At 46.2% G+C, this 26784-nt stretch overlaps 1 protein-coding gene across 1 annotated transcript in view; it reads right to left on the bottom strand.

Moving 5' to 3' along the window:
* Nucleotides 1–14998: 14998 nt before the first annotated feature.
* The window catches only part of LOC136641906 (zinc finger protein 721-like), a 29561-nt gene continuing 17775 nt past the window's right edge, over nt 14999–26784 (bottom strand). Inside the window, exon 6 of the mRNA XM_066618007.1 lies at nt 14999–18366. Within this exon, the coding sequence (XP_066474104.1) occupies nt 16303–18366 (2064 nt within the window). The 3' untranslated portion in view covers nt 14999–16302. The remainder of the gene's footprint in view (nt 18367–26784) is intronic.

Genomic DNA, 26784 nt, shown 5'->3' with positions numbered 1-26784 from the left:
AGCAACTGTACAATTAACAGTAGTATTGTAGGGCTGAGTAGGAATATAAACACATTCTCAGCTTCTTTGCATAGTAGGACACATTTTAGGCTTTATCTGAAAATAGGATTGCTAACTGAATTTTTATGGCAGGGCTCTTCTTACTTAGAAGTTAGCTGTTGGGTAGAAATTTACCCCATGACTTGCCCTTCCCCACACATCTCTATATCAGGAAAATCTACCCTTGCTCAGTGCCAGCTCATTAGAATTGTCCTGTTCACTCTTGTTATCCCAAATATCAGCAAATGTACTTTTCAAGTGCTGGAATACATGATAGAAAAAGTATCTGAGCATGATCTGAACCGCCCTTCCTCATGGAGCATTGAAGCATTCTCCACTCTCACTACCCTACAGTCTGGCTTCAGTGTCAAAAACTACAAGGAAGAGTGCCAAATACATCTCAGGAAGACTAGGGAAGGGTGGGCAATAAGTTGCATGATTGATGCACTTGGGAGGTCCAGGACCACTCAGCAGAAATCCCCATTAAAAACTAACCTTGGGTACAGCTGTGTTGAGATTGAATGACTGAGAGCTAGCTTGGGGCCTAAGGCACAGGGGGCGCTTGGCACCAGTTATATGCAGACTCTTCTCACCTTCACACACAGGTGTCCTGCTGGGCCAGTTGCTTCTGCAGGAGACTGCATTCTAAGGAAGGTCCTGATGAGGACTCTTGTACATCTGTTCACATTTTAACTCCTCACCAGTTTCAGAAGGACAGCAACCTGGCTTCCTTCCAGCCTCTTCCGAGCCAGCCATGACAAAGGCACTTTTTGCAAGGGCTTTGACTCAGTTCCCCCTGCCCCTTATTAAATGTTCACCCCTACTCGCCTGCATCTTGGCTTAGTTAGGAAGGGTACACAGCAGGAGTGCTCAAGGGGAAAGAACTCTGCCCAAACTTCTGTTGCTGATCACACTGGGGACATTTTGGTTTTCAACCAGTGTCTGCAGTATACTGCCATGTGCCATAAGCGGATGTGATCACAGGTGTGATCAGCCTGCATTTGGAAGAGAGTCATATTAGTAGGGCCATTGAGGGATGGCCCCCACCAGCACTGTGGTGTGCCTTGTCAATTTTAGCAGCTTGTCAGTGTGCCACGAGATGGAAAAGGTTGAAAATACCTGCTTTAAAGAGCTTTCTGCCTTACCTCCAAATGGAGGAATCCATTAAAAAGAAGAGAAGGGACAAATTTTTTCTCAACTGCTTCTAAAAGTAGACCTAGATCCAATGGGTACCAATGGCAAGAGAAGAGATTCTGATTGGTTATCAGGAAAAAATTCCTGATGGATCAGCAGTGGAACAAATCACCAAGGGAGGTGGTGGATTCTCCCTCACTGGAAATCTTCAAGCAGAGGCTCGACAAGCACCTGCTTGAGATGCTTTAAGGGAATTTCCTGCTACAGGTGGGGGGTTGGACTAGATAACCTTTTAAGTCCCTTCCTTAACTCTATGAGAGGCTGGGGTAACTGAAGGCTACGGCAAAATGCAGATAAGATTCCAGGGCATACAATGCAGTCATTCTGCTGACACCAAGGGGGGTCTAGGAATGGACAGTGTCTGGCTGGGACACTACTTAGGGACCCCATAGACCTCGCCTTCAGTTCCAAGATGGACAGAAGGCTGGAGAAACGCATAAACACAGGCTCCTGCCAGCTAACCAGTTGCTTAAGACAGAGAGATTACTTGTACCACTTCATTGCAAGTAAAATACTTTTTGCCTAAAAGATGCTTTCCCGTTTGCCACGAGTGCAACATTTATTTTTGACGTCAGCAGGAAGCACTTCAGAATGGACTACAAAATGCAATCATCTTATTACATAATGGTAATCGATAGAATGGGGAGTGACTGCTTCCACAGAGGCAGAGCACCCAAGATACTCAAGGCTTTCACGGGGGAAGGAGGAGCTTCCAGAAACAAACACATGCTGGGAACTTTTACCAAAACCAGAGAGACTATTCAAGATCTTGTAGTCCCACTGCAGTTGATAAGATTGGCAAGAACACACTTCCCACTGCTGTTGGCATGGGTGGGAGATGCACATGGCAGATAAATCTTTCTTGCAAGCCAAGGCAGTTGTGGGACCATTCATGAGATATTTTTTTTGCCACCTACAGTACATCTAGCAATCCTAGTGGATGTGGACCAGTATATGTGGAACATACCTACCCAGGGCAAACTTTCTAAAAATCACTTATCCAGTTGACGCTAACAGTTCAAATCAACAGGGAAACCACTGCCATTATTGTTGGGTTGACATTGGATACACAATTATTCTAAAGCATGTGGAACCGAAATGTCAACACACACAAATGAATCTGCCCTCTCACGCGAGTATATTTCACACTATTGGCTTTGGGAAAATGCGAACATGGTGCCATCAAGGACATTTACTTAACCACCCATGCATCAGAATCCACCCATGGAATGTTATGCACATCAGAGGCCCCATCAGATAAGTCTCCCATCTTAACCAGACCGAGTACAAGATAGGGACCAGTTCCTCTAAACTACTGCCAAAACGGCACAAATATCTAACATAGTTAAGTGGGAAAACAATTACCAAGAGGCTACCAGACTCAAAACCCAGATCTCAGCTTTGAAGCTGGAGAGACTATCACTATAAATTTCCATGTGGCAGTTAGGAAATTACAGACAAAAGCAAAACTATTCTGGAAAAGATTTGCAAGTCCCCATCACAACAAGCAATTTAGGAAGCCTTAGACGGTCCCAGCTGCATACCAAGCCCCTAATCAATGCCTTGACATCTTTAAAAAGATTCTTCACATATTCTGTGATACAGCTGGTTTCCAAGTGGATCAAGGCAAGTCTGATCTTCTCCCCCCCCCCACCCAAGCAGGATAAAAATCCAAGCTCTCATACTGTTCACAGGAACAGTGATGTTTATTTGTGGTGGTCAAGTATTTCAAATTAGTAGTAAGAAATATTTGCTCAAACATTATGCAGTTAGTTCTTTCTGTGCAGGTGCAGAGAGCATTATTCAAGTCATAATCTCAGAAAAAGAGCCAGACACAGTTTGGATGGTGGCAGGAATGGTGTTTTCAACCGGAACTGGCTTCATCGCCCACTTCACTGAGTTCTTGGGTGAACTGAGCAAGGAGACCCATCTCCTGCTCAATGACACGCAGCCTTTCATCAATGTTGGACACAGTCTTCTGGACCTTGTCCACAAGACTCTTCAGCAGATCTTGGTTCCTCAAGACCATCTGGAGTGCTTCTTGATTCTTCAGGATGACATCTGCCCAATACAAAAAATATAATTTAAAAGGATGCAACAGGGGATATGTCTGCTCTAGGAGAGCAATGCTTCAGGCAGCTGACAAAAGAGGCTATGCCACAAACTGGTTAATGTTTAAAGTGCCTCCCCTTAATGGAGATTCAGAACGGCTTTCTCACAGAACAGTGGCTTTCACACATTTAGCACCAGGACCCATTTTTTAGAAGGAGAATCTGTCAGGACCCACCAGAAGTGATGTCATGACCGGAAGTGACATCATCAAGCAGGAAAATTTTTAACTATCCTAGGCTGCAATCCTACCCACACTTACCCAGAAGTCCCATTTACTATCATTGTTAAAAGAGTATCTATTGTAGCCTGTTAAAAGTACAGATAATATTTCCCCAAATGCAGTCACATACCATGGTAGCATCAAGTGTAATATATTAAAAATAAAATATTGAAATGAATGGGGACCCACCTAGTGGGTCCCGACCCACAGTTTGAGAAAGATTGTCATAGAAGTTATTGTAAGAAATTGACCATTTTTAGTGGGTTACAAAAAGTTTATGAAATATAAAAAAAATTTCAAGCACCCTTTCCCAGTTCGCAGAAGGAAATTGCAGCAGCAGGGAATCTGGGTAGAGAGATTGCTCTCATGGCTGGAATGCTAACTTGTGGTATGCGATAATCTTCATACCCCCAAATTAAAATGTCACATTTTTTCTAGTAATTTGCATCCTGTAGACAATGTGCATGAACCCAGTTTCAGCCTCTGTCCACCCTGGAAGTCCTTAACTGCACATCTTGCTCTCCAGTTCAGTCAACTGGATACCCAGGAATGACTGTAAAGGTTTGGGGGGGAAGGTCCTTGCACTTCATTTCTAGGGAGAGCCTAGCAAATGTACTCACACGCTATATGCAAGGTCTCTAGCACCCTTGGGAGCACAGTACCCCAATTATCAATACTTGATATTTCTATATCACTTTTTCCCCCCATAGGAAAGTCATGTGGGTCATGAGAGATTGCCATTTTACAAAGTGGGTCTTGGTGCTAAAGTTTGGGGAGCACTGCTCTAAAAGTTAACACAGGCCTACACACGTTTTCCTTTTTAAAAAGCTAGACCTATTCTTGGGGTGCTGAATCAAAAAATGGCATCAGTTTTCCCATACTGGTTCTAGTTGTGGGCATAGCCACCTTATATGCCAATTCAAGCAGCTTCATGAGGAAGCTGCTCGAATTGGTATATAAGGTGGCTATGCTGTACACAATATATTAGAGCCAATGGCATAACCAGATACCATTTTTGATTCAGCATCCAAAGAAATCCTAAATTTGCTAAAACAGCCTTGGCAACTAAAAAGGGTTTTTCTGCAGGCCTGTGTCAGCCATGCTTACACCAAGCTCCTCATTTACTCCAAGAGCCAACAAGTTGCTGTATGTATTCACAAGTAAACTGGTTTAACCTTCCTAATCCCATCTATTCCTCACTGCTCCTTGACTGTTCTGTGCAGATGTACGGGAGGTGCCTCAAACAGCATCACATGAAGAAGTGGGAGACCAACAAGACAGCAAGCCATTGCAAGACAGGAGCTACCATTTCCTTGCTCAAAAGCAAAACTGGAGAGGATCCAGAGCAACAAATTTCAACCACTGTGTTGCGAGTGGTCTGCAAGTGTGCCACAGAAATCTGGGAGAGGTTCATATATTGATAGGGCCATTGGGAGATGCGAACCCCCCCAGCAATGTAGTATGCCTTCTCAACTGTCAAAAAATTAATGGTGTGCCTTGACAATTTTAGCGCCTTCTCAGTATGTGACAAGATGGAAAAGGTTGAAAGTAATTGATCCAGAGGAATCCAGTTCAGAAACAGAATTCTGTGCATACTCATTTACACTCACCATGCAATAACCATGTAACATTAATTCAGAGACATGAACATTAGCTTTTAGATCCGAGTTAGAATGAAATGGTTGGAGCCTAATAGTTGGAGTTTGAAGGCACTCCCATCCACAATCCCAGCCTGAACATAGCAATATATTCACAAGCATTGCCAAGGCTGGGCACACAGAGGGAGTGGAATCCCTATAATGATGGAAGTCCTGACCATTACTTTAGTTTTGCCTGGATCTAGCTAGCATCAGCTCCCCCATATAAAACCTAGTTGGCAACCTTCAGTCTCGAAAGACTATGGTATCGCGCTCTGAAAGGTTGTTCTGGAACAGCGTCTAGTGTGGCTGAAAAGGCCGATTCGGGAGTGACAATCCCTTCCACACTGGGAGCAAGTGCAGTCTGTCCCTGGCCTGTAACCGGTAACTGCTGCTTCCCGTGTTGTGCAGCACAAAGAGGGCATAACTCCTGAACTTTTTCTATTACAAGCTATGGATCATGATGATCACTGGTTTAGATGGATGTCAAATTAGATAAGCCTAAGGGAGGTCAAATTTCAAATTAGATAAGGCTATTGCCCAGAGGAAGAGAACTACTAAATTCGGAGGCAATTTACAAGATACCAGGGATAAACAAGGGAAGAAAATTGCTTTCATGTCCTGTTTGTGAGCTTCTGGAAATATCTGACTGGGCTCTATAGAAAACCAAAAGTTGGATGAGAGAATCTTGGTTATATCCAACAAAGCAATATTAATTTTTTTTTCCAGATCAGTAAGACCATAGGATCTGGGCCAGATGTAAGAGTGCTTTATGCAAGTACTTTAAGCAACTTGATTGCATACCAGTTTCTATGCAAAATTTGAGTTTTCTGATTAGAGATGATTGAAGGGCAGAATTCCAGATTTTCCAAGCTTCAATCAGAAGAAACCAGAACGGCTTACCAAGCATCTTCTGCTGCCTGCCGTTGCCATCCAGATGCTTAGAAGAAAGGGCCTTTGAAGGAAAGGTGGTCTGCATCTGCTTTTGTGGAGCCAGAGAGGTCTGATCCGTCTGTGCTGCTTCATCAGATACTGACGCTACTGGAGGGTTATCTTGATCTTCATGGTCTCTAACAGACTCCCCTGCTGCTGAAAGATGAAGGCATGGCACTGGATGTCAAAGAGCCCTTCAGGTCTTCCAGATTAAGGGGGGAGGGGAGAGGGAGATACAGTTTGCCAAATCTCACCATTTTAGTGTGTCTTTGAATTGGGTTAAAACCAAATCACTGTCATTGTTTCTGAGCTAATGAGTGGCAGCTTACTGCAAGGACTCTCTTAAATAACAAAGGGCAGAGAGAGTTACTGGATCTGGACCAAGGCAGAGAACCCAAAAGGAATCCCCTCTCTTTAGCTAATATGGGGTACAGAGCATTCAAACAGAAGCTGCATAAACAGCAGCAAGGAGGACTTTACATACAGTCCTCTTTCTTGCACAAAGGCATTACCATTCCAGGCCAAACAGCATTTTGGGAGGGGCAGTCTAAATAGGATCACAAGGTAAAGCTCCCCACCCTGGTCCAGACTAGAACTTTTTTGGGGGGGGTGTATAAATAGGATAGCAACACCCCCTACTCATTCAATCTATGTATTGTCTAGTTTGGTGCTCAGTAGTCTCCTGTTAATCTCAATGGGGATTCAACAGGGAAACCTGCTAGTGAGTTGTACCCCTCTGGGTTCAGATCTTTCTACCACCCACTCTGCCAGCCTTAACACCCAAAAGTTCACTTCCATTTTTGTTTTTTTTTTTAAAAGGCAACCGTTTTACCCTCCCTATTAAAAACTCTTAACTAGAAGTTTGCTTTTCCTCACCATTGGCATCAGGTGGACAAACATCTCTTGACAATAGGCTCATCCACCATATATGCATTAATGGATGCCCATGGGGCCTGGAAAGAACCTTAACCCATTTCTGCCCAGCCCACAGGTGTAGACATTTGATCCCTGTTGCATATATGCACCATTGGGCAGAAATGGCTTAAAGCCAAAATGGCTTTACTTGGAAACCATCAAAACCAATAGCAAATATATGCTTAACAGGACCACTGGCACAAAGTATTCCATTAATTCCTTTCCAGAAGTTTAGCATAGAGTAAATATTTTACAGCCAAAGCTCTACTAGGGCTTCTCCGTTTAGAAAAGTGAACCTCATTGAGTACCATTGATTTAGTTAATTGTTGGAAGGAATAAACCAGTTTCTTGCAGGCACCTAACCAGGCTCATCAGACCATCATTAAATAGACATTAACTTCTTCAAATGGAACATCCACATGCTGGCCCTCACCCAAGTCCACGGGCAAATCTTCTTTCACAGCCACTGCGCTGTCTCCCACGGGTGCCCTCCTTGCCTCCAGCAGCCTTTGGTCCAGCAGCCTTTGCGCCAGACCCTCCATCCTGCACGCTCAGGTCTCCCCAGCAGCTCCCTCCAACCGCTGCAACGTTGCAGGTGCAGGTTCTTAGCCAGCCGCTGACCAATCAAGCGGCATCAGAACTCGCACCTTAAGCTTCCTCCCCTAGGCTTCACTCAGGTCCGCCATGAACTGAGACCAATCAGCTTGCAGCATTTTACACAGCTCCATTCAATTGTCGCATTAGCCTGGAAATCAAACCTGCAGGAGCGGGGTGGGTTTTATTTGGGTTTGGTTCAGCCCAATCCTAGCCACACTTTCCTGGGAGTAAGTCTAATGACACTAATGGGACTTACTTCTGAGTAGACATGCATAGGATTGGGCTGTTTGTTACTTATCTTTTTCCTTTTTTTTGAATCGCTTAATTTCATTTATTTATAATAATAATATAGGAAATACACAGTAAAAGAGAATTTAAAAAAAGAAAAAACATTTTAAATTTTTTTTAATTTTTTAATATATCCTTTTCAATCAAATCTTGTTTATTCGATTTTGTTCAAAAGTTGCTCAAGTTCTCACTTCCTCATTTTTGAAAGCAAGCAGAACACTTGTGAATAATACGCGTGTTTTCACATTCAGACGTTCTGGGCCACTTCCTGTGGAAGGGCTAGTCTTAGATGGAGCTCAGGGAGCCAAATTAGACGTTGTTTATACCATGATCGGATCTCCAATCTTTAAGAGCCCAAGCACGTCTACACGGAAGTAAATCACATTGTAGTCAATGGGGCTTACTCCCAGGAAAGTGCAGATAGGATTGGGCTGTTAGGCTGCAAATCTATGCACACTTACCTGTGAGTAAGCTCTATTGAACTCTGTGGGACTTCTGAGATCAGAAGGACTATATATAGGACTGTGCTGTTAATTCTAAAAACAGCTGTGGAAGGGTGGGAGCATGATAGGATCCAGGTTGTTTTAATTTTCACCACCTCCTACAGTTTTCTCTATCCCCCTCCCTTTATTTTTCCTGTTAAGGACAATGTACAGTACAGGTTTTTAAATTTCCACTAGTTTGTCTCCAAATTAGGTGATTGGAAAAAAAAATGGTGAATGTGGTTTAGTGTAAATAAGTGTAAAGTGTGGGCACACAGGGCAAAAATTCCCAGCTTACATATACAGAGGTGGGGCCAGAAAAGAAACATTGGGCTTGTCATTGTGTGGGACAGAGCTGGCTATCCATAAGGCCAACTGAAATGGTTGTCTCAGGCAGCAGATTAGGGGTGGGTGGGCACCCAACACCATCCACCCACATGCCTTCTCCTTCCACTCCCTGGATTGGAAAAGAAAGAGGGGGATGAAGCAGAAGTGTGAAGGAAAATCACAACATGGGGGGAGGAGCACTAGCCTGAAAGTACCCACAATCTGGTTATTTTCCTTTAACAGTTCCATGACAGTTAAATTTAATGGCTGAAGCATAGGCAAGCAGTAATAAGTAAGGCTTTACCTGTTGGATTCCTGCCCTTTATGCAAGTGTTAAATGCTAAGGAGTTTGCCAAGAAAGAAAAAACAAACGAACATATAATGGCACCCTGGTGCATAGCTGTTAACAATAAGACTGCACTAAAACCAACAACTGGACTATTCCTAGGGAAAATTAGAATCAAGTCTTTTGAGTTTCAACCATATGCTCTCCTTTATTGAGGTTCACCAACCTCAGCAATATATAATAGAATAATAATCAAATATAGTATAATATTACTAGTAATGATTTAAAAAAACGACAACACAACCCCCTCTACAAGCTTCTGGACAGATGAATTCCAGATAGATGGAGTTCATTTCAAAATGCTGTTATGACGTGGTCTTCCAAGCAATTAAAAGAGAAGGAAAAGAAAAAAGGAAGCCAAACAGAGATGCTCTTGAGAGACTAAAGAGCTGGCCCAGATTCTTGAGCTCTTGATGCCAAGCGATAAACTCTTGAAAGGAACAGTTCCTCTACTAGCCCCACATCCCGTAAGGTTCTCAGCAGAGATTGCATCAGAATCATGCCCTAAGCTGGGCAAGCAGGAAGGGATGAGTAGACCAAAGGAAGTGAGGATTTGTCCTATCCAGCAGATGATATACTGATTGAAATCTGCCCAGTAATTCTGCAGGGGAGATTTGAACCCATGTCTCATGGGTTTGTCCAAAGATCAATCCCAACATTGTTATTCAAGACTGTCAATCCAATCCAAAGTGTACTTACTAAATTCCGCTGAGTTGGATGGTATTTAGTTCTAAGAATGGTTCAACTTTTTGTAAGTCATAGGCTGCAATCCTAACCACACTTTCCTGAGAGTAAGCCCCATTGAACAAAATAGAACTTGCTTCTGAGTAGACCTGGTTTGGATTGTGCCCTTAGTCATAAGACTGAAGATTATTGTCATCCCGTGTAAAATCTGTAGTATATGGTGAAGACTCCTGAATTATCTTTCATTTGGGGGGAAAGGGTTTCTAGTATTCATTGTTCATAGGAGTGCATGTTCGATGTCCTGCATGGTTACCAGTCCCACCCTTGGGGCCTCTGGTTATATTCTTCTAGCTACATAACTTCAAAGATCTTTCACTTATCTGTTATGGTCCCACATCAGCTTATTCCCCAAATGTTGAATTCTGGTAAACGACAAATTCCAAGTGTGACAGAAAAGTGAATATTGGTGACACCTGCTTACCTGTCTCAGACCCCCCCCAAGCCAAACCTGTAGCAACCATCAATACAGTGCAACAAAGAACCAAAAAGGGGGAGGAGAAGGCAAGAAGACAGAAAAAGCATGATTTTAGGGGGAAAGCTTAAAAGAATTAACTGCTGTGCTCATTAACTGCTCTGCTATCGGTTGGCAATGTTTCTTGGCAAACTAACAAAGCATCTAGCTAGCTAACCACAGACACCTACAAGAGATGAACTTTAGAAGACAGCACATGTTTTAAATAGATAGGTAAGCATATTTGAACAAGTCAAAGTGAGACAAGGCTATTCCCCTTTTGAAAGTAATGAGAGGGCAAGAAGATGAAAGGGACAGAGTGAAAAGTATCAGGAAACTTCTGCTTTTGGACACTCTGTTTGAATTGCAGCTGAAATAGAGGCAGGCCATAGGGGACTAAAAGTTACTTGTAAAGTTTAAGAGAGCAAAGAAGCTGGCCGAAGCCTTAGTTCAGAGAGAATACACTTTAGCAGGCGCTAGGCAACCACTGAAGAGGAATGAGGTCACGTCTTAGCAAGGACAGTCTGCCTGTGTCCACTTATAGTTTTAAAATTGTTATTCTTTCATGCTTTTTAGGGCAAAAGACATGTCCCTTAACACCAATGTGCTCAAGGTAACTGGTCACAATAGTTATATAGAATTAAGCTATAGAAGTTTTAGTTTAGTAAAGCTTTTGAAAACCCCTTTTAATAAAAGGAACCAGAGGCTATGTTAAGCAACAAGTGTAAAAGATAAAAGGACCATATCAGGGTGCACTAACTAGATGGGCACACCAAGAAACAGGTCTGAAGTTCTGCCAAAGATGAGGTCTTCACACCTGTGTTTGTACCCTCTTTTAATGATGTTACCTGTCAAACAATCTGTATAATTGGAAGGATCAACACTGGATCAATACTAGAAACTTTGTGATTCAATATGTTTAATCATTTAATTTCACCTTTTTTTGGAGACCTGTAACTTGAAGCTCACTTACGAGGTGTCTCTAAGGTTATCTACAGCCTATTAAGAGTTTGCCCCATCTATGATGTGGATTTTCAGCGAAGATTTCAAACAAAGAGCCTAGAATTGTATAAAAAGTGTCCCATGCCTCTGAAAAGGGACTTCTGGACTTGAACTGAGTCTCCCAGAGGCCACAGGCATGCCTTGTTGAAACAATAAACAGTCTTCAAAGCCTTCCACCCTTCAGTGTCTCTTGCTTATTTGGACCCAGCAGCACTGGACAGACCCACCCCTGTCTACCAACTGGCGCTGCCCTTGGGGCAGGGTATGACATTGGTTACCAGGTAACATCTGAATAAGGAAAGCTTCTGCTTGTAGCCATGTTGCTAGGCCTGAGTACAAGGCCCAGCTGTAACCAACTTCTAATTAGTGCATACCATATCTGAGAGACCTGTGGAGGAGGCCGATTCACAAGAGCCTCAGATACTGTGACAAGCTACTAAATGGACTTCAAGGCCAACTTGATTAATAACAAGGTACAGTTGTGAACTTCTCAGGTTGGGAGGGGGAGTCCACCACGAGCAAGGAGGCTGGTGGGGGGGGGCGCTGAGTGTTGACCATTCTGACAGGATGGACCCATTTTGACTGCAGCAGGGATTGGTTAGACTGGACTCTGGAAATGTAAGACATTGGTGAGTGCTGGAGTTAGGAGTTAGCTCTTTATTGTTTTATTAGTGCTGAGTATTGTATTGTATTGATATACTCTACCCTAAATTCTGAAATCTTTGACTGATGCAGTTAGTTAGTTGGCAACCTTCAGTCTCGAAAGACTATGGTATCGCGCTCTGAAAGGTGGTTCTGATGCAGTGCTGTCTGTATAACTATTCTTCAAATCTATATTCAATAAATCCTATCTACTACAACTGACTGGATTATTGGGGCTGATGGAACAAGGGGGACTTGGTTGTGGGAGCTAATCCAGAGGGAGTGAGTTGGAAACTGGAGACCCCAGTTACAGAAACCTGCTCCTAGGTTCAAGTAGAGTCAGGCTGCAGCATGGGGGGGGGGGTGTTATCAAATTGGCCTGACTACCAAGACTGAAAGCTCTCATGGTTAGAGAGCAATTGGCAACTGAAACTGGAGAAGCCTGAGAGGTGCTAAGTGGCTGAATGGGTTTATGGCCATTTAATTACCTCTAGGGGCAATAAACAGACTACAGGGCCCTCAAGGGGAAGGGTCATGCAGGCTGTCACACCAAGTTCCAAACAAAACATGCAGAGTCCAAACTGAACACCTTTATGCAAGACATAGGAGCTAATCCTCTATTCTAATCCATATGAGCTAATTCTCACTCCATGGGTGACAAGCCATAATGGATATGGGCAACCTCCTGATTTTAGAAATGGGCTATGTCAGAATGCCAGATGCAAGGGAGGGCACCAGGATGCAGGTCTCTTGTTATCTGGTGTGCTCCCTGGGGCATTTGGTGGGCCGCTGTGAGATACAGGATACTGGACTAGATGGGCCTATGGCCTGATCCAATGGGGCTGTTCTTATGTTCTTAACTACAATTCCCAGGAAACCTTGCAGGTCTCTTGTTACCTGGTGTGCTCCCTGGGGCATTTGGTGGGCCACTGTGAGATACAGGAAGCTGGACTAGATGGGCCTATGGCCTGATCCATCGGGGCTGTTCTTATTTACGCATATGTTCTGCTTCATGCTTGGCTCAAGACATCTACCTATCAAGCCCAAGTGAAAAAAAGGAAAGGGAGCCCACCCACCCCCATGACACCATTGACAAGGGCACTCACTGTTTCCTACAACAGATCTCTTCAGGTAAAGGTGGGCCCCAGGCAGCAATGGGATCCACATGAGCCCCTGTTCTGTACTGCCTGCAGCTTGGAATAGGGTGGTATTGCAAACAGTGCATGTTGAACTGTGTGGGGAGCACTGCAAGGCACACACATTGGAAAGGTATTGATGAGCATATTCCTCATGTATCTTCAGCTCAGTCAATGACTGTCTGCCCACAATTGCCAAGAGGTGTGCTTGGCCCTAAGTGTAGTATTGATTTGAACCGGTGACAAAAAAACGTATGCGTGACCATCGTTCCCTCGAATATCCTCCACAGAACATCGCTATATGTTCTACACATGATGTGGAATTCAAATGCCCACATCTATAGGTTCATTTCAAAAGAGAAATGCTAGTGTTCCAAGCCTACTAGGTTGCCCCATCCTCTCCCACTTGGAAGCTTTACTTCTTAAAACCCTGTTCTGTAAACAGGCCAATTCCCTTAGCGGTGAGAGCACTTGTTGCATGGGCAGGGGCTGTTGCATGCTCTAAGACTAAGCCCTGACCTTGAGAGCAGGTTCTGGAATTGAGTCATGGTCAGTTCTGGCTCAAATTATGCCTGAATTGCACATCACCATGCAGGATACTGAGCTAAACAAATGTATCGGTAAAGCAGTTACCACGTTTTCCATACTCACAAAGAGAGTTTGGTTCAACAGGAAGCTGACAGAACATACCAAGATCCAGGGCTTGCGTCTTGAGTACACTTCTGTACTGCAGCGAGTCATGGACTCTTCACTCACAACAGGAGAGGAAACGGAACACTTTCCATATGCACTGCCTCCAACGCATCCTCGATATCCCCTGGCAGGACAAAGTTCCAAACAACACAGTCCTGGAACGAGCTGGAATCCCCAGCGTGTATACACTGCTGAAACAGAAACGCCTGTTTTCCAAGGTGGGAAACCTTGGCCTCTGAGCGTCCCACTTGGAGGCAGGCTGTGCAGCATGGCCTCTCCCAGTTTGAAGAGGCACTTGCCCAACAGACTGAGGCAAAGAAGGAAAGCCCACAGCCAGGGAGACACACCAGGGACAGACTACATTTGCTCCCAGTGTGGAAGGGATTGTCACTCCTGAATTGGCCTCTTCAGCCATACTAGACACTGTTCCAGAACCACTTTTCAGAGCGTGATACCAGTCTCCCGAGACTGAAGGATGCCAATGATGATGATGCAGGAAATTTGAGACACATCAGCTAAGCCAAACCAACAAGAAGAGGCTGCTAGCTTATCCTTTGGCCTCTGTGGTTGCACCCTTCTACAGCAAGTTCAACATGCAGACATCAGCAAGTGATGTTGTTTATCTCCATGCTCCATCCATTCCATGGAATGGATTCTTAAAAATTAACCAGAGCGTCTGCCAGTTTAGCTGAAGCCTGAGAAAGTATGTTTATAAGCTAGGATCTGATAGGGGTGTGTGTTAAAAAAATAGACAGGCATCACTAGGCAAGACTACCATTCTACTAAAGCTTTATATGACTGTAGCCTAAACACTGATGGTGATACAGACATTCAGAGTTGGATTTGGATCCAGGAGTCTAGCTCTGTGGTCTCTGGACAGGTCAGTTTCCAGCAGCCTGAGCTTCCCTCTTATCGAATGGGCAAAGGTGACTGACTTCAAAAGGTGATTGCAAAAGAGAATGCAATCAGGTCTGTTCAGTTGTTTACAAAAGTCCCAAGGACAATTAACAGCATTGTCACTCCCACTGATAACACAGGCCAACACACACTTTGCTGTCTTAAAAGACCTATTCCTGGGTATATTTGGGGTGCTGATTCCAAAAACTGTGTCAGTTTTGCCCTATCACATCTAGTTGTGGAGATACAGCAGAGCCCCATTAGTGAAGGGTTCAAGCAGCTTCCTCATGAGGAAGTCTACATCGTGGCTTCCTCATGAGGAAGCTGCTCGAACCATTCACTAAGGTATGCTGCATCTCCGAAACTAGATGTGATAGGGCAAAACAGATGCCATTTTATAAAAATCAGCACCCCAAATTAATACAGAATCACTATATATTTTGGAAAACGTTTTTCTGACCCCCTCCAATTTCACAGGCCTGTGTAATTAATACCACATGTGGGTGGATCCCACCACCCACTCCAGCACAGCAGCAGTATAGTAAAGTAAAATGGGGAGTAAAATGTAAAAGTAAAATGCCCATTGTGACGAGGGGATAGCATTATCCAGAGATATATAACTAGTTCATGATTGTGCCATGCATATGTGGCATTTGGTATTGGGCACCCAGTAAAGGCTTCCTTTAGAAAGAATCAGGCAAGTTTCTAGTCCTCTTGGTTGTTTATACTTCTGTCTGATTCCAGGTAGTCACGAATCCATCGCTTTGCTTCTCCGGTTAGCAGGATCTCAGGCAGCAGAGCCAAGGAAGTCCTCTGCCTGAGCCAGCAGTCAAAGCAGACAGGATGGGGCTACGTGGACCAGTAAGCTGACTAGGTGCAAGGCTTTGTATCTCCAGGCAGCCACACAGTAGTTCTCAGACCACACCAGTTGTGCAGTGCTGCATGAATGAGCACACTCTTCTTTTTCAACTTGCAAGGAGATGCCAGAAGGGAAAGATGATTAATACCAGTGAGTTTCTAGAGTGAATAAATGCTCCTTTGCTACTCTGAACGGGCTCGCCCTCTGACGACATTCAGAGGTGCCAAGAAATGTACCTGGAACCTTCCCACATGTAAATTATGTGCTCTGCTAAGTGATAGTTTCACCATTGTTATGCCTGCACCAAAAGCGATTGCCTGAGTAGGAAATGTATCTACGCCCACTGCTTAGCTCACTGCAACCTTAAGCCCGTTCCTAACAACTCCAGCTTAGGGGCAGTTGAAACATTCATAAAACAGGACATTGCACAGCCGACCTGTGAGTCTGTCACCTCAGAATGCAGGGGACACAAGAATTATCACGCCTTTCAATCCCACATAAAAAGCTTTCTGCACATGGAAACATTTCTCAAAAGGTGGACGCGCACTTAGCTTTCTTCTCCTCAAAGTGCTGCCTACATGCAAGTGTTGAATTTTTTCCGCAATCAAACATGCACACCTATACCCTGAATTGCAGAAGTGGTACTATCCTGGCAGGACTGTACCACATCCTTTTCGGAATGGGTGAATCAGCTCTAATTCTGGATCCTTAAGATAGCTGAGAGGGTGAGTGGGAAAAGGACTGCTTCCCTTGACAAATGGTTCTGGAAGTTGAGGTCTGAAACCCAGCTAGGAAGTGGGGGGAGGTTGTGGCCAGCCCTCTTGGGTGAGAGTAAATGCCCAGCTGGAGCTGCTTTCTCCCAATCTCCATGTATCTGTAGGCAAGAACCCCTTCATGCCCCATCCCCGCAGTCCCCCAACTGGAGGGGCATTGGGGATGGGGCCTTGGAAAGGAGTTGGGACCTCAGGCCACATGGGGGCAACTGGGGGGTTGCTGTTCCTGTCCCCCTCACCCCACCAGGATGGCATGAGAGGCAGCGGAAGCTCAGGAACCGCAGGGGCAGGCTCCTTGTAGTGCTTGGAATTGGTGGACGAGGAAACACCTTTTTCCCCCTCAGCTCCTCCCCGTGCCCCTCCCTTTGAGGCGTGGTCAGCCGCATGAGTGCGCTGATGGCGGTTGCGGTGTGAGCTGCGGCTGAAGCACTTCCCACAGTCAGGACACTGGTACGGTTTCTCGCCCGTGTGGACCCTCCGGTGCCTCTCTAGGTGAGAGACAAAGCCAAAGCTTTTGCCGCAAACGGTGCATTCGTAGGGCTTCTCGCCCCGGTGGGTCCGCTGGTGCGTGAGCAGCTGGGCACCGGCCACAAACCGTTTCCCACACTCCTTGCACTTGTGAGGCTTCCCGCTCACATGAGTCCTCTGGTGCTGGAGGAGAGTGGAGCTGACACTAAAGCTCTTCCCGCACTCGTTGCAGCGGTAGGGCTTCTCCCCAGTGTGGATTCTCCGGTGTCTATCCAGGTGGGAGCTGACACTGAAGCTCTTCCCACAGTCGCCGCACTCGTAAGGTTTCTCCCCTGTGTGGATCCTCCGGTGCCTTTCCAAGTGGGAGCTCCAGCTGAAGCTCTTCCCACAGTCAGGGCAATGATAGCGCTTGCTCTCGGCCGCATGGGACTTCTGGTGCTTGACCAGTGACACCAACTCCCCATAGGTTTTCCCGCATTCCACACATTTGTGGGGCCTGTCAGGTGAGTGCACACGCTGGTGCCTCTCCAGATGTGAGCTGACACTGAAGGCTTTCCCGCACTCCTCACAGCGGTAGGGTTTCTCGCCTGTGTGGATTCTCTTGTGTTTGATGAGGGCCGAGCACCAGCTGAACTTTTTCCCACACTCTGGGCACTGATAAGGCCTTTCTCCTGTGTGGATTCTCTGGTGTTTAACCAGCGATGAACTCTGGCCAAAGCCTTTCCCACAGTCAGGGCATTTATAGGGCTTCTCGCTACAAACTGGGGGTGATGGGGGCGGAGGGGGCTGGGGGGCAGACCGTTTCCGGCTACATTCTGCACATTTTGTGGGATCCCTCCCCTTGGTTGGGGAAGTCTGGAGATGATGTAGAGTGGCTACGCTGAGGTAGAAGTTTTTCCCACAATCCGTGCACTGCCGAGGCTTCTCCCCCGTGTGGATTCTCTGGTGTCGGTAGAGGTGGGAGCTACGGCTGAAACTCTTTCCACAGTCTGTGCACTGATAAGGCCTTTCCCCTGTGTGGATTCTCTGATGTCTCTCCAGGTGGGAAGTGAAGCTGAATGTCTTCCCACAGTCTGGACACTCATATGGCTTTTGGCCCAGATGTTTCCTCTGATGAGCCACAAGGTTAGCACTTAGATTGAAGCCCTTCCCGCACTCTTCACACTGATAGGGCTTATCGTTGGCATGTGTCCTTTGGTGCTGGACCAGGGTGGAGCTGACCGTGAAGCTCTTCCCACAGTCTTTGCACTGATAAGGCTTCTCTCCCGTATGGATCCGCCGGTGCCTCTCCAGGTGCGACCCAACGCTGAATGCTTTCCCGCACTCCTTGCACTCGTAGGGCTTCTCCCCTGTGTGGATCCGCCGGTGCCTCTCCAGGTGGGAGGTCCAGCTGAAACTCTTCCCACAGTCCCCACACTTGTACGGCTTGTTGCCCACGTGACATTTGCGATGCTTGGCCAGAGCCTCAGCCTCGGAGAAGCTCTTCTCGCACCCATCGCATTTGTGCGGTCTTTTGTCCAAGTGAAGCCTCTGGTGCCTGAGGAGGTTGGATTTCTGGCTGAAGCTTTTGCCGCACTGAGCGCACCGGTGGCCTCTGTCGCCCCCTTGTGGCTGCCCAGGGGATAGCGGGAGTTTAGAAATGCCTGTCCTGTGAGGAAGGGGTTTAGCCTGCTGCTCCTTTCCTTCTGCTGTTGAGTGTCTCAGTCTCCCTTCTGGCTGGCTGTCTCCCTCAAGTGAACTGGCCTCCAAGGAGCTCTTTGCCTGTGGGTCTGTCTCTCTGGGAGACACTTGGTGTGGAACATCTGCCTCATCATTCCTTCTCAGCTCGTCACCTAAAGGGACAAAGGATGCAGGTGTAAGCTACCTTCCACGATGCTTCCTCTTCCACAACAAAGGGCTGCAATCATATCCACACTTACCTGGGGGTAGTCCACACTCAGCAAAAAAGCACAGGAGTGAGCAGTAACTTAGGAACACTCTGCAGCAGCCAATCATTTACAGCACAATCCTACACATACTTATGCAGAGGTATGCTGAGCCAGGCCTACTCTCTAATAAGTGTGTTTAGGACTGTAAGTTCAGTTGCTCTCCGGCTCAGGAATCAGAGCAGAACTGAAACAATCTTTCCCAACTCTAGGATGCTGGCCAAAATGTATCTTCTGCCCAATGTAGCATATACACAACAGGGATCAAATGTGTACACCTGTAGGCCGGGCAAAAATGGGTTAATTCTTTTCAGAACACCCCCAACTATTATTGGTTCCTGGAGACTGAATGACAAGCATTGCACCTTTGTTCTAGCTAAGGTGACTGTGTGGAGGAGAGCCCCCTGAGAGCCCTCCATGCCCCCAGGGTAAAACTCTCTTTGCTTGGAGAAGTTTGTGCTGGGGGGGGGGCAATTAAGGAGGCAGGGTGTTTCTAACTGGATCCAGCTCAAGACTTCAAAATGGGTTCAGCTTATTCAGATGAAGAGTGTTTATATTCTGAACTTCCCCTACTTCTTGTATCATCATGTATATCTTACCTGAGCCAGTATGTCTTACTAATTCCCTTGTCTCAGATTCTGGAAGGTCTGGAACCCACGAATCTTCCCCTCGATCCATCCAGGAGAGCAGGTCAGGTTTGGAAATTGGAAATCCTGGGGATGAGATCAGGAAGACAGAGCTTCAGTACCTAATCTTTAATCTTTAATCTAGTTCAGTACCTGAACAGTGTCTAATCCAGGGGTGTCAAACATAAGGACTATGGGCCAAATGTGGTCCCCAAAAGCAATTTCTCTGGCCCTGTTATACTGTAATTGGATTCTTGATGATTGGGCTCTTTCATATCTTGAAAATATGAACAAGATTTGCACATTTTCTCTTCTGGCATTTGCAGCTAATGAGTTTCTAGATTAGAAAATTAGATTATTTCTGGCCGTTAGAAAATTAGATTACTTCTGGCCATCATCTGCTTAATGACATCACTTCCAGCCCTCAGCAGGCAACATGAATGCTAACTTTGGCCCTCTGTATGAAACGAGTTTGATCCTCCTGGTCCAATCCTTTTCCCCAGCAATGGCTCACCCTTGTGTACGTTTGCTGAAGTGTCTCTCAGGACACCTTTTGGCTTAGGAAACATCATGTGTGAATGTTTTTCATCTGCAACATGAAGAAGTCAGTTTGCTAATCACACGTTCTTGCTCACCCATTTGGGCTCTACGTTTGAATGACAGAAGGAAGAAAAACCAAAACCACGTAGGCCCAAATCCTAACCAACTTTCCAGCACTGGTATAGCTGTGCCAATGGGACATGTGCTGCATCCTGCAGTTGGGTGGCACTCATGGGAGTCCTCCTCAAAGTAAGGGAATGTTTGTTCCCTTACCTCGGAGCTGCACTGGCACTGGAAAGTGTGTTAGGATTGCGTCCTTAAACATCTTTTGCAAACAAAACAAAACCAAACAAGCCTGCGTAACATACTCCATATAGCCTTCCTTCTTCCAGCCTTTCTTGTCTTTACCAAAATGTTCCAAAACTGGGAATTTTGGAAGCGGAAATGATCACCCACAAAGGCCTGATCTGCATAATGTCACATGAAGCTGATCACATGAAGCTGTGATGCTGAGCAGACAATTGGCATATCAGGCCCAGTCCGAACAGCCCGGACCACCACTAGCAACCCTCTCAGGTAGGGCTTGCTCTTGCTCCTTGTGCTTGTTATCCAAGATCCTTTTAAGTGGAGATGTCAATTGTTGTTAAATTATTTCAACTTCAGAATGTAGGGTGCTTGGCTGTATTAACTACTAGATTAAAGAAGCAGATGATTTCTGTGCTCTGCTTGTTTGTGCAAAGGACTCACCAGATGCCAGCCCTCTCCGGTGGGACTCAGCTAGTGCATTGATCCGAGGCAGGCTGATGGCCATCTCTTCTGCTAACGAGAAAGAGAGAAGAGAACATAAAGCTGTCCGGTTGCATTGATAGGGTTTTCTGATTTGGGCCTCACCACTACTGGCTTTTTTTCACCACAGTGAAGCATTAAACCATGCAAACTCACCACTGTAACCCTGCTCCGCTTCACACTTTACAGGGTGGCTGATAGACTGTGATAGCTAAACAGAACCTCTATGTTCAGAGATAGTGTTGCTCTAGAAGCCAGAAGGGGCAACAGTGGGGGAGCAGGCTATTGCTTTCAAAGCCTTCCAAATGGATCTAGTTGGCCACTTCAGGAAACGGTGCTGGATTAGATAAATGTCTTATTTTGATGCACCACCAAAACCACCACTTATTTTGATGCCACCAAACCAGCCCCCTTACTGGACCTGATCCCGGCTCAGCCTCAGAGGCTTACCCCAAGTAACATTTGTTACCTTATTTAGCGATCTCCCTCAACCTCACTGCCCCTTTCCACCTGATCCAATATGGCTGTTCTTACATTTATCAGTTTTTCTCAAGAGTGGTGAATCCTTACCCAGGGAGATTAGTGTCTCGTAATTCTCCTGCATGGTACTCCAGTTGGAGGTATCTCAGGGAGGATGCTTTGCTCTCAGGTGAGATGCACCTTCTACCTTGGAGGTCTCTGGCATCTGAAAGGACAAGCATCTCCCAAATCAAAGGACCTCTCAGTTTTTTTCTTCTAAAGTTGAAAAGAATTTGCTTGCAAACCTTGACATTGATAGTTTCCTAAATCCAATCATGCTTCCCCCCCCTTTTACAAGCCCAAGCATGGATGTCCCAGGATTAAAACATATTGAAAATCATGATACAAACTACTGAATCTTACAAATATTACACACTCCCCTTGTTGGCATCCTTCAGTCTCAGAAGACTATGGTATCGCGCTCTGAATGGTGGTTCTGGAACAGTGTCCTCTCCAGTGCGCGAAGCCTGGGTAAAGTAGATATGGAGGATAGGCTGTTACCCATGCAGCAAATCCCCCCTCTCCACATTGCTGAAATGGTTCAAAGGAAAGGCAGAGGCCAATATGGTTGGTTCCAGCAACTTGCAGGAGTTGCCAGAACATGACTGTGTTCAGGGACTGCCTCAGGGACTCCGGCTCCGGATTTTGCCTCGAGGTTGACTCCTGAAGCCTTTTGCATAACTGGATGTAGCCACAAGGCAGTGGAGGTTTGGGATCAGAGTTTTCCTTCTCTCAGATGAGCTGCCTTCCCAGGCTAACGAGTCCCATCTACCGGGTGGCTGTTTAGTCGCCTCTTACAACAAGTACAGCCAAACTGAGGGCCTATTCTTATCCCCAGCCCTCAGGGGAAGTTTGCACACTAATGCCTTACGATTATATCACCCATGAGACTGAATATTTCATTTTTTTACAAGCAAAATGAGAACATCCTACAATCTCACAATCAAAAGGAGAACAATTAACGATTTCAGAAATGTACTTGGCTGTCCACTGTGTGTGAAATTCTATCTCAGCTCAAACACAGGGACTCAAAAATGTTGCGGACAATTTCCCAGGCATCTCCCACCATTCCCTATAAGCATGTGGTGCCATAGTGACAGATTGCAAGACTCTGGGGTAGCAACAGCACTAGACTTCTGGCTGTCTTCAACCTATGGGCTGCACTGAGGCTCAGTGATCATCTTAGCTTTGGGTCAGCAACTGGAGTCCCTGGGCCACATTTGATCTTTAAGAGATCCTGCATGCCCCATCCCACCCGATTCACCAAGTCAAGAAGTGCATGAGGGCCCAATCCTATCCAACTTTCCAGCACTGATGCAGCCACAATGCAGCCCTGAGGTAAGGGAACAAATGTTCCATTATACTGAGGAGGCCTCTGTGACTGTTTCCCCACTATCAACACAACATCCCTGTCAACCCTATCAACACAATGTCTTAGGTATGACCCTTACCTATGAACAAACTTGGCAGAACTCTCATAGTGCCCAATCCTATACAACTTTCCAGTGTAAATGCAGCCACAATGCAGGCCTGAGGTAATGGAACACATGTTCCTTTACCTTGAAGGGGTCTCTGTGACTGCCCCCCCGCCCCCCGCATTGCAGGAAGCAACACACGACTTTGGCATGGCTGCATCTGTGCTGGAAAGTTGGATACACTTGGGCCAATAGGCATCAAGCAGCATTCCTGGAAAGAAGATGTTTGGGCACAGTGTGATCAGATGTCCTCTTTTTCCAGGACATGCCCTCTTTTTTAGCCTCGTGTCCTGGAAAAGAACTTAAATATCCTCCTTTTCCCTGTGAAAGAGCAGCGCAGCGCCTTCTTGTAATTAATACATTATATGCGATATGGTTAGGCTTGTGCCCTAAGTAATATAGTTTTAAATTAAACACATGAAACCAGTATACCAGGATACCAGAAACCAGTTTTTTTTTAGCTTTTATGTTGTCACATCCTACATTTTTCTTGGATTCCCTCCATTCTGGGGTGGCCGGTCCTCTTTTGTGGTTACGACATCTGGTCACCCTGGGTTCAGCCTTGGTTCCCTTTTTCACAGGGGCCCTGGCAGGGTGACCAGATGCCCTCTTTTTCCAGGACATGTCCTCTTTTTTTAGCCTCGTGTCCTGGAAAAGAACTTAAATGTTCTCTGTGAGCAGGCCACGCATAGCCTTCTTGTAATTAATAAATCACATGTAATAGAGTTTTAAATTTAGTAATAAGTAATATAATGTTTAAATTAACCACATGAAATCCATATACCAGTGTTTTTAGCTTTTGCGTTTCTCATGCCCTACATTTTTCTCGGATGTCCTACATTTTGGGGTGCCTGGTGGTTTTTTGTGGCTATGACATCTGGTCCCCCTGGCTTGGGCAGGAAAGGTCCAGGGGAAAGGGGCAGAGGAGAACTGGGGAAGGGATGCCCAAGCTATCCATGGCGCTGCATCTTCAGGCCATCTGCTCCTTCCACAGCCCGCACGCTTGCAGAGAGGGAGGAAAAGGTAACCTTCAGTCCGGAGGTCTGGAGGGAGGTCACCCCAGGCTGCCAGGCGCTGGTCCAGGGAGGTGGGGAGCGCAGAGGCGCCCGCTGGCTTCTCCCGGCCGCTGCATCCGAGTCACCCAGGAAGCGCAAAGCGATGCCCCGAGCGGAGGAAGCGCCGAGCGGCAGCAGGAGGAGGAGGGAGCCGGAGCTCTTCCCCAGCAGCCCTCGGAGCCCTCTGGTGGCTGCAGGGACGGAGCCTCCTCCCGCCTGCCTGCCTGCCTGCCTGCGGATGGAGAGCCCGAGGATAGGATGCTGCTGCAGGCAGGCAGGGATGCTGCACCGCTGCAGGACCGGGGCTTGAACAGACCTCCCTCCACTTGAGGGCCTGGAAAATGAGGCAGGTTCCTGGAGGATACGTTTGTATGGCGGCTTGTAGAGAGAGCACGATGGAACCTCCATGTAGAGGCGCAGTATATCTTTCCTCCATGTAGAACCTCCACGTAGAGACACAGAAAGACATCTTTCCTGCACGTCGAACCTCCATGTAGAGGCGCAGTATATCTTTCCTCCATGCAGAACCTCCATGTAGAGGCGCAGTATATCTTTCCTCATAAGAACGTAAGAACAGCCCCACTGGATCAAGCCATAGGCCCATCTAGTCCAGCTTCCTGTATCTCACAGCGGCCCACCAAATGCCCCAAGGAGCACACCAGATAACAAGAGACCTGCATCCTGGTGCCCTCCCTTGCATCTGGCATTCTGACATAGCCCATTTCTAAAATCAGGAGGTTGCACATACACATCATGGCTTGTACCCCATAAATGTAGAACCTCCTCCATATAGAACCTCCTCCATGTAGAACCTCCACATAGAGACACAGAAAGACATCTTTCCTGCACATCGAACCTCCATGTAGAGGCACAGTATATCTTTCCTCCATGCAGAACCTCCATGTAGAGGTGCAGTATATCTTTCCTCCATGTAGAACCTCCACGTAGAGACACAGAAAGACACCTGTCCTGCATGTCGAACCTCCATGTAGAGGCGCAGTATATCTGAATTTTATCAGGGGGTACAAGGTTTCTTTGGGGCCCCTGCCCTTCTCCATCAGTCGTTCTGTTTTTATCCACTACGGCAGCGGTTCCCAAACTGAGCCATGGCTCCTTGGGGAGCCACGAAACCAGCCAGTGGAGCCACGGAATCCTTGTGGAAAAACCCGGCGCCCTATACAATGTACAGGATTGTAGCCCTAACGGGGAGTCACGCCAATGACTCAGTAGGTCAGTGGAGCCGCCAGTCGGAAACGTTTGGGAACCATTCCCCTACAGCAGTGGTATTCAAACTTTTCCAGCCTGTGGTTCCTTTGACCCCCCCCCCATGGCTGTTGGCCATGACTCCCCATCATATTCCTGAGGGCTGGAAGTGACATCAGTAAACAGGAAGTGGCCAGAAATATTAACTGTATTAATATTAATCATATAATTAATTAAATGCAGATATTAAAAATATATTATTAATTATTAATACACAGCAATATACATGCTTGATCATACAAATGATCAGCTGCTGATCACTGTTGGAGACAGGATGCTGGAATAGGTAGATTTTGTCTGGTCCAGTAGGACTCTTTTTTTTTTTTAACTTTGTAAGCATACCAATAAAATTGTTTTATCAAATGAAATTTGTGAACAACCAGTCTGACCAACATTACACACACACACACACACATACACACACACCCTGTGGACCCCAATCCAACTAGTCATTTCTCCCATTCTTCTTGGATAGGATTGAACTCTTTATTAATTTAATGAAATTAAATTTTTCCAGCAGCTGGTGGGGAAAACAAAAATTGACCATGAAAATATATCAGAGCTGATAAGGCTTTGGTTAGGAGGCTGATTTGTCTTCTATATTAGGAGATGCACAGCTCAATCCTATGCATGTCTACTCAGAAGTAAGTCCCATTAGAGTCAATGGGGCTTACTCCCAGGAAAGTGTGGATAGGATTGGGCTGGCAGTCCCTTCATCAATGGCTGATAAGTATTCCCTTCAAATAGCAAGATTCATCACTTTGAAAGTACAGCCTTTCCTCTTCAGTCAAACAACAAGATTAATAAATTACTTTAAAAACACTTCCCTTTTTCTGCTCTTGGCCAAGTAAAGTGTGTGCTTGTCTCTCTCCCCCCCCCCCCTTTGCCAACTGCCAACTGGAAACAAGAGCCCTGGTGACTGGTAATATAGGAAGCGTTTTATTTGGGGAGAGGGAGGAAAGCAGGAAGATTTGGAGATCGAAAGGGGGGAGTGGAAGAGGGAGGGTGTTGAAAAGAGAGATTTCACTTTGATGAGAATCGATCCCAGGCTGGGAACTAGGAAACAACCAGACAAGGATCAAGGAGGGTTTCTTTCTGATGGTCAGCAAGGGCAAGGACTGCAAACTGAGCATACTTGGTATTTGCCAGCTGGAATGCTGGAGTCAAAGAGGGCACAGAAGGCCTCGGAGAGGAGGGAGAAGAGGGCAGGCAGCAGCCACTGAGGAGCTGACAAAACCTGGTTTCTTCTGCTTTTCATTAAGCGCAGAAGACAGAGGGGCTCTGCCCAGGAACGGTGGTGTGACTGTGTAGCTGTGAGAGGACAACCCGCGCCTCCCCTGTGCATTTGTGGCGCCTCCCCAGGGAACCGCATCTCACAGTTTGAATAGCAGTTTTATGCCATGGCTGTAGCTAGCCTGTAAGGTCAAAAAGGGAATGGAAGACAAGAAGGGAGGAGACGCTCAGAAGTGGTCCATGAGGTATCAGGAAAAAAGATTATTTTTGATCACTTCCAGCATCTTCCAAGCAAGCACTCCCCCACAGACCACCAGAGAGGGTGGAGAATGAACTGCACAAAGCTGCGGCTGTGGGCGGCCTATTTTCCGCCCTCTCTGGTAGCCTATGGGGAAGTGCTTGCTCAGGAGTCACTTCCCCATGGACCCCCAGAGAGGGTGGTGAATGGACCCACATGTGGCCCACAGCCACAGCCGGCAACAAAAGCAAAAACCCGCAAATATTTATTATTTATAAAGATTATAGGTGACTCAACCAACCTGCTGCTTGGGATGACTGGCTCGGTCAGCCTCATGGATGGGCAGTAGTGTAGCTGAGGAGGGAAACG

Source organism: Tiliqua scincoides, chromosome 2, assembly GCF_035046505.1.
Source record: "Tiliqua scincoides isolate rTilSci1 chromosome 2, rTilSci1.hap2, whole genome shotgun sequence".
NCBI lineage: Eukaryota > Metazoa > Chordata > Lepidosauria > Squamata > Scincidae > Tiliqua > Tiliqua scincoides.
Note: the sequence above shows the minus strand (reverse complement) of the source record. Positions and strands in the feature narration are given on the sequence as shown.